Raw genomic sequence first — 8450 nt, 5'->3', positions numbered from 1 at the left:
GCCAATATAAAATAATACAGAATATGTACTACGAGTACTGTGTATCATAAAAAAAAAAATTTGAATATTATATTTTCAATTACTAAAGTTTGTTTTACTTAAGTAAAACGTTACTGAGCTAAAATCTTGAGTTTGAAGTATTTCAATTGCTGCCCCATTATGAAGGATAAATGCATATCATTTAAAAATAGCTTTAATCCCAGAATATGTCAACTGTAAGGCAGATGCACTGTGCACTATACCACCGTGCTGCCAGTAATAATACAAGCACTAAAATTTTTTTTTTTTTTAAAGAAAGGGGGGGGGGGGGGATTCTAACACACAAAACACAATTTTAGATTGATAAATCGATGTTGACTTGAATGACAACACCTCGTTTTCTTCTTAGGACTGTGCATCTTGTCGGCTCCATGACCTCTGACCAGGCAAGGAATGTGATGTATTCAAAGTTTTGCCATCTGTGGCAAACCCCTTCTTCTAATCTAAACCCTTAATCTCACTGAGCCCTTGTGTCTTTTTAGTGGACACATGCTCTGTCCACCGGGACTGTGCATAAATTGGTGCTGACTCAAATATAAATGCAAATTGTCCGTTAAAAACAAATGTTGAATCCGAATTTTGATTCCAAAATGTGATTGTGAATGCATATTTGTCTAATTGTGTCCTGCGACTGGTAAATGTAAACCTTTCAGCCAGTACATTTAAACCTCCTTGTTTCATGATAAAGAAACATGATTTGAACGTGAATTAAGTAACATCATTGAAAGAGAAGCAAGATCAATTAAAAAAAAAAAAAAAAGTCAGTCAGATAGATGGACGAATTGTGATGTGTGCTTCCTTTACTCCGATATTAACAGGGATGTGCTGCCACCTAGTGAGTATCCAAGGAACGTCAAGCATATATATGAACCTTTTTTCCAATCAAATTATTGCGCCTAGCGTCATCTAGTGGACGTTTTATGGTAACCCAAACACAATTTCAGTATTGCTTATATTACTTGTTTATATAGTGGTATATATTATATGGCACAAACTGTATATCCTTCTTCAGTACCTTTTTATGCATGTTAATCTCAAATGTATAATATTTTAAAATAAATTGGCAACACAGCTAATATTTATTATGTATCTTGACACTTTATTTAAAGAGGACATATTGCGGGGGGAAATGATTTTAATCATTTGTATACAAAAAGTTGTGTCTCTGGGGTGCCAGCCTCAGTTTTCAGATCAATACATATACGGCTGGGGTTTATATACAGTATATTGATCACTTGCCCAAAAAAGTGTGTAAAGTGTTTTGTAATTGTGGATCCATTTTTTTGTGTGCATGTGACCCATGGGCCCAAATAACGCCATCAGTTTGCATAATATTAAACTCTAGTATGAGTGTTGGTCTCTCTTTAATAGGTTGAAAATGTTTTGCAAATTTTTAACGACATTTTTGCAACGAGGCGACACGATATGCAAGTGTTCATTGGGTGTGGCTTTCTGGTTTGGGACATTTTGGTTTTGCTTTTTGTTTTGTGTGTCTACTGTTAAACAAACAAATACCTCATTTCAAGTTTCGGGGAAGACAAACTTCCCGGTGGCCGTTGAAAGAGCAACCACACCTGCCGCATTCTTTGATGGCAACTGGTAATTATTATATTGTGTGAGTCTTTGACTGACAAGTAAAAAACAAGGATTACAATTTTTGTATTATGATATTTTTGCTCCACAGTCTTGCCGATGAAGTTTCTTTCCAGGGCATATGGACATGAAAAAAGAAGGCATCCATACATCTATCCTCGCTCCTTCTGGTGTCATAGAGTATAAAATTGCACAATTTTACTTTGCTAACTCATTATGATCGGTGCTGGAGAACTTTCTTCCAAAATATAGCACAGTTTAAGGAACAGCAAAAAATTAAATATACATTGAAAAAAAATCTCAGATAAATTGCCAATACAGTTGTACAGGTACAAAAGCTAAACGTCGAATAATGGCCGGTATAAATAAAGATGACTTGACAAAAATGCTATGAATCATCACCAGAATGCACATGCACATCATGTCCACTTCAACTTCTGAAAATATCAAAACCATTGCCACCATATTTTGGATTTTATAGGTATTTCACTCAAAATCCTCACCATTCAGTTGTGCTCATAAGGCACAACTATGTCCTTTCCATTAAAAACAGGGGTTGCCCCCCGCCCGCTAAAAAAAAGAAAAACACACCAATTATCCATCCATCCATTTTCTTAACCACTTATTCCTCAAAAGGATCACTGGAGCCTATCCCAGATGGCTTCCGGCAGTAGGCGGGGTACACCTAACCCTGAACTGGTTGCCAGCCAATTCAGGGCACACACAGACAAACAACCATTCACACTCACAATCACACCTAGGGACAATTTAGAGAGTTCAATTAACCTGCCATGCACGTCTTTGGAATGTGGGAGGAAATGAAAAGGCTACTCTCCATGTTCAATTTGTTCGCCAGTAAACCCTATACCTATGTCTTCAATTTGGGGAGAAAAAAAATAATTTCATTTTTCAATAACGAAGGGTTTGGTGAATGCAAAACTAGGAAACTGGTGGGGTTCAGCACTTCCAACAAATTTAAGCACCACTGCCCTAGGGAATGTGGCTTAGTACTAAGATGGTTTTATCATGCTGCCATTCATACCTAACGGTTGTTGTGTGTGTGTGTTTTTACCCCCAACTATTCATCTGTTTCTGTGACTGGATCAAGAGACATTTTTTACACTCAGATGTTTCGCTTAAATAATGAGGTCAGTATATGAACAGCAAGCACTAGCACAACAGAGACTTTGGAAACAAACACAGCTCACTCAACTAATCAACGTTGGTCCAAAGGTTTGTGTTTGTTTAGGTCAGACCTGCAGGCTATTTATTCATCACTAGTGAGACTTTATGTGAAGTATGCAATGGTATTTCTAGCTGACAGCACCTTTTTAATGAAGGAAAAGGCATTTGTGGATTAACGGATTAGGTATTTAGGAATGCTGCAGATGTTTTTTTTTTCTTTCTTTTTCTTTTTGTCATAATAGAATTTCAAGGGCGGCTTTGACTTCCCCCTGATGCATACAAGTAAGGCTCTTGAGTTAAAGTATTGCTTTGGACTTGATTTTGTCTCTTCTTTACTGCAAAGGCTGGCCTGTACAACCAAGGATGAAATGCAGGAAGTTTCTCCATGCGGTACTCAAAGGCAAAAAGTCAAGAGTGACCTTTGCCCCTTGAGATTTCATCCTCCAAACTTTATACCACTTTTTATTTCACCACAACATGCAAGTCTAATTGTGGTTTACACACGTTCACATAATTTGTCTTCAGTTACAAACAACATGAGTTTTTCTAATCATTAAACCAATTGAGATCTGATTGTATGACATGTCATAGACTCATACATCCATTCATCCATCCATTTTCTTGACCGCTTTTCCTCACAAGGGTCGCGGGGGTGCTGGAGCCTATCCCAGCTGGTTTCGGGCAGTAGGCAGGGTACACCCTGAACTGGTTGCCAGCCAATCACAGGGCACACAGAGACAAACAACCATACTCACACTCATACATAGAAATCTTAACAATTGGGTGAGGCCATTGTTGCAATATGTCAGTGCGTTCGCCATATTGGAAGTGTCAGACCGCGGTTACACACATTGATATAATTGGCACCAAAAACAACAACAACAACATATGTATCTTTTAATGTAATTATTGTTTAATCCCTATGTTTAGATCTGTTGGATCTGTATAAGCTTCAAACCAACGCATGTATTTTTCTAATGTTTTCACAAGTGTTTATGCTGCCAAATTGTATATACCAATATACGTTACACGACTTGTGACAATCCGTCTCTGTGTGCCCTGTGATTGGCTGGCAACCAGTTCAGGGTGTACCCCGCCTACTGCCCGAAGCCAGCTGGGATAGGCTCCAGCACCCCCGCGACCCTTGTGAGGAAAAGCGGTCAAGAAAATGGATGGATGGATGGATGGACTTGTGACAATGTTAAAATGACATATTCATTCTGTGGCTATAAAAACTACGTCATGAAATGTGTAAATATCCTGTATTGTGTTTTCATTTGACCGATTGTGAATTTGTGATTAGTAGTTTTGTATTGATTTTAAAGTCAGTGGTTATGATTAATCATTTTTATATTCAGTGTTTTAAAGCAACGTAACAGGGAAATCCTCCCCTTTGTGATTATGTTTCTAACTTAAAATATAACACTTTGACGGGTAAAATAATAGTCACAAAGTCAGCAAATTCTTTTCATATACAAAAGTTTTTTTGCCACATCCAATATGGCGGTAGCCCCACTGTACGGTTTAACACTCAAGGCTTATGTTTATGTTTCTGTAGACATGTCTATGGTTCATTTCCGGGCCCTTCGATTTTTTAACGCCTACCCAGAGAAGTAACCAATAGAAATAGACTTAAGCTTCCGGGTTCCGCTCCTTAGCCGCGCCCACCGTACGTGCCCCTGACAACCGTGCGAACGTGTCAACGCTGTACGCATGGCACGGAGGTGGCACTCACCGCTTGCGCTTCCATTCTGGTTTGACCAGTCGCCCTACACAATAGCACGCAGGCAGCCATGTCGGAGGAGAGCGACTTTGAGAAGACGCTCGCCTCAATTGGAGGCAGAGAGAGAATCTATTTGGTGACCGATGCGGGAGAAAGAAATGTAGCGAACGAAAGCGACGCCGACGTGGTGCGCCAGTTCATCGACGATTTGTTCGGCAACCGACCGCCCCTTTCTACCCTCGCTGCGGGGGATCAGTGCCACGACAAGCCTCCCCAGGGTTTGGACTCTGAAGCCTGCCGGTGTAGCACTCCGACGGCAGTTATGAGGCAGACGAGTCGCTCCAGCCGTCGGAGGACCATCGACCACCCCGCCATCATGCTCCTCTTTAGGCACACTTTCATCAGAAGCGAGGTGTGCGTGAAGAAAGTCCTCAAGGACGTCAGGTCACGCACCAAAGGAGCCAGCGGCGCCTTGCCGGCCTTGATCGGATTAGTGCGTATCACCACCGGGGAGAGCGACGAGAACCACCGATGCCTACATCGCTTGGAGACGCTCATCCGCAAAGTGTTCCCGCAGCATCCAGCGAACACTGTCTGGGTGGGCTCGTTCGTCCCCGGCACACCGAGTAGCGTGCTCGACATCAAAAAGAACGTCTGCAGAGTCATAGCTTGTGCTCAAACAGCAGGTGTGTGAACCAATTACAATTTGCTTTAATCACAAACGCAAGCATTAAACACGTTTTCTTGGTTTTACTTTGAGTGGATCACATTAATGAATGGTCGGCTGCATCTGCCCCCCAGGCCTTGACTTTAGACCACTGTTTTAACAATAGCGGGGCATGCTGCATGAAAACATAGCAACAACTCCTTTTCACCCGTGAAAAACAAAATTGGTCAGGTACACATTGTGACTCCATTCAAATAGATCATGCACAATTTAAAAACTTGGGTAATAAACTCACTAACTTATAACTAACAACGGTTGCCAAATCATCTGCATATCATTTTTTAGACAACTGTACTTCTTGGTACATAGTCATGGTAAACAACATTGTCATTTCAAATATGCATTATATTAAATATTAATATTAAATAATAATAATTATTATTATAATATATATAATTATAATAATAATAATTAATATTAAATATATGCAGGTGTGATCAATTGGTCCATGGTGTTACAATGTACACTGTTGTGAACAGTGCTCAACCATATTCCCACTATATGCTCGGATACACTTTTAAAATTATGTAACATTTATTTTGGAGGCACAATATGGTTGTCTGCTTTTGCCATTTAAGTAGTAACAAAGCCAGATTGTGAAATGTGAGCAAGTACAAACTTTGTTTCTACTCTCTGCATTGAACCCACCATGTTTGTTTTAAACTTTGGGGTCTTTAACCTGAAGCACAGCATGTAGCTTTGACCGCCCATTACAACAAGAGAATGCTTATTTTTCCTCGTTGAAGGCTATTGTGTTCATTAAAGGGCCATCAGCTTTAAACTCAACTAATGAGTGCTAACACTGGCCAGACATAATGAAAGTAGGTCAAAGCATGACATTCACAAGACCACTCACTACTCTCTAAAAAAAAAAAAAAGTCCAAGAACAAAAGGAGCTTTCAAAGCATTGAGGATAAGTTGACAAGTTGTTAAATGCTCATTATTGCTTTCCAGATATTCCCCAGGATAGAGGGAACCCGCTTTTGTGGCCATTCCAGTATTTGTTCAGGCTTATTGGAGGAGGAGCCAGAGGTGAAGCCAACAGTCCGACGGCCAGCAATCGAAGAGGTTAGCAACAACATTGCGTCAATGACAGGAGTGAGCACTCCAACTCACACCATCTGTTTCGCAACCTTGATCCATTCGATCGCAACAACACTTTCGCTTCTAATTTTATTCCTGATTACACGCCATGGGTGAAAAGCAGGCAACACCCAGTTAAGACAACATGCTCGTCAGCCTGTGAGGACCAAGGAAGACATAATATGCTCTTTTTTCCCCTCTTTCTTTTTAACAGCTCTGAGGTGCTGATTATGGGTGGGAAATTCGTTAGCTTCCAGATCCAAATGCACCCCAGAAGGAGGCTGCAATGACTTAGTCATTATGTGCAGTGTTTATTTACATTGTTTATTTGCATTCTATTACATTTTTACTATATGTTTTTATATGGTGCAATGTTATAGAGTGCTCTTATCTATATTGAAAATATATTTTTTGGGGGGGTGGGGGGGTGAAACATCTGAATGCCATTTTAACTCATTCACTGCCAATGACGGCTATAGACGTCAAAAATTCATTTGAACTATTTCTATTAGTTGAACATTTTTTCCCCACTTTTGTCAACTAGTGTATGAAAACCTAGAATTTTTTATTGTACATTTGGAACAGATATAACATTTGTGATTAATCGTGAATTAACTACTGAAGTCATGCGATCGATTACGATTACAAATTTTAATCGCCTGATGCCCCTAATTTTTAATAATTTTTTCTTTTGTTTTTTTAAATCGCGTCAGGCGATTAAAATTTTTAATATTAATTAATCGCTTGACTTCAATAGCTAACTCACGGTTAATCACAAATGTTATATCTGTTCTAAATGTACAATAAAAAAAATCTAGGTTTTCATACTCTTGTTAACAAAAGTGGACAAAAAATGTTCAACTAATAGAAATAGTTCAAATGAATTTTTGACATTTATAGCCGTCAATGGCAGTGAATGAGTTAATTTATTTCAATGAGGAAAGATGATTTGAGATACAAATGTTCTGAGTTAAGAGGCATGTTCACAGAAAAAAATGACATTCTTATCTTAAGGCACCAATGTATTGACTTTAGTGACCTTTCCAACAGTCAAATCCCTCCAGAGCAGAGATGTTCACCCTCTGCATCCAGACTGCAAATGATAAGCAAACAAGTGTCAAAATAAGTTAATAACGGGAAAACAAGGGATTCACATTGAGTCATTCATCACAGCAAATTTGTTTTCTTTTCTAGGTAACTCTAGAAGCGTAGAGGAGAGCATTCATTTGAAAATCAATTCCATGTCTGCTGGTTCTAACGAAGAATCAGTTGGAGCAGATGCCTGATGTCGCTGGACCAAGAGCCCAACTCTGTGGATAATGTTTAGGTCAAGAGCCTTCAGGTTGTCACGGATGTCAATTTCTGGTGCTCCAAGGTTCTCGGTGCTGAGCCTGACAGAACTTACAATACAGACTTGCCTTATGACATTTAATATCGTCTTGCACTACAAGGAGTACAATCAATTATTGTGCACACATTTATTACTAGTTTAGTTAAACTACTGTAACTTGCGCATTCCGAATTTTGGGTTAAACTTATTTGAATTACGGTGTTTTATCTGAAGACTGCAATTAATACTGGCCTCCGAGATACAGTATCAACAATTAAATATTTTTTTTCTGAACAGCTCATCTTCCTATCGGGCTGAATCATCTTTCTTCTTTTTCACCATTTTTTTTTTTAAACATGCTGTGTCTTAGATGTATGCTTTTGATGATTGTAAAAGTAAACAAATGTGCTCTATTGTTGTTTGTATTTATTAGGCTTATGGATTGCCCATGACATATTTGAATAAAAAATGTACACAATTTTGGATCTGTTGTATAAGACATTCACTTATTATAAGAACTGGTGCTTGGACTTTTTATGTCAAGATAAATTCCCTTGTAACCAGGGGCATCCGTTGCTAACATTAAGTATTGTTTTAAAGAATGTAGTGCCGAGCCATTAAGTCTTTTATCACTTTTTATGATCACTGATCCTCCATGGGGGGTTGTTTGAGTCAAAATTAAATAGTCAAGTAAAATGTGAAATGATTACGTAATTAAGTTGGGAATTATATTTAATATATATTTGATCATGTTTCGTGACTTCTTACAG

At 38.8% G+C, this 8450-nt stretch overlaps 1 protein-coding gene across 1 annotated transcript; it reads left to right on the top strand.

Moving 5' to 3' along the window:
- The first annotated feature begins 4495 nt into the window (after nt 1-4495).
- LOC144063179 (uncharacterized protein C2orf72 homolog) lies at nt 4496-8163 on the top strand. Its single transcript, XM_077585202.1, has 3 exons — nt 4496-5226; nt 6222-6335; nt 7545-8163. The coding sequence occupies exons 1-3, from the start codon at nt 4611-4613 to the stop codon at nt 7634-7636; spliced, it is 822 nt and encodes a 273-aa protein (XP_077441328.1). The 5' UTR covers nt 4496-4610; the 3' UTR covers nt 7637-8163.
- Nucleotides 8164-8450: the final 287 nt, after the last annotated feature.

Source organism: Vanacampus margaritifer, chromosome 13, assembly GCF_051991255.1.
Source record: "Vanacampus margaritifer isolate UIUO_Vmar chromosome 13, RoL_Vmar_1.0, whole genome shotgun sequence".
Taxonomy (NCBI): domain Eukaryota; kingdom Metazoa; phylum Chordata; class Actinopteri; order Syngnathiformes; family Syngnathidae; genus Vanacampus; species Vanacampus margaritifer.
This window is presented reverse-complemented; position numbering and strand designations above follow the sequence as displayed.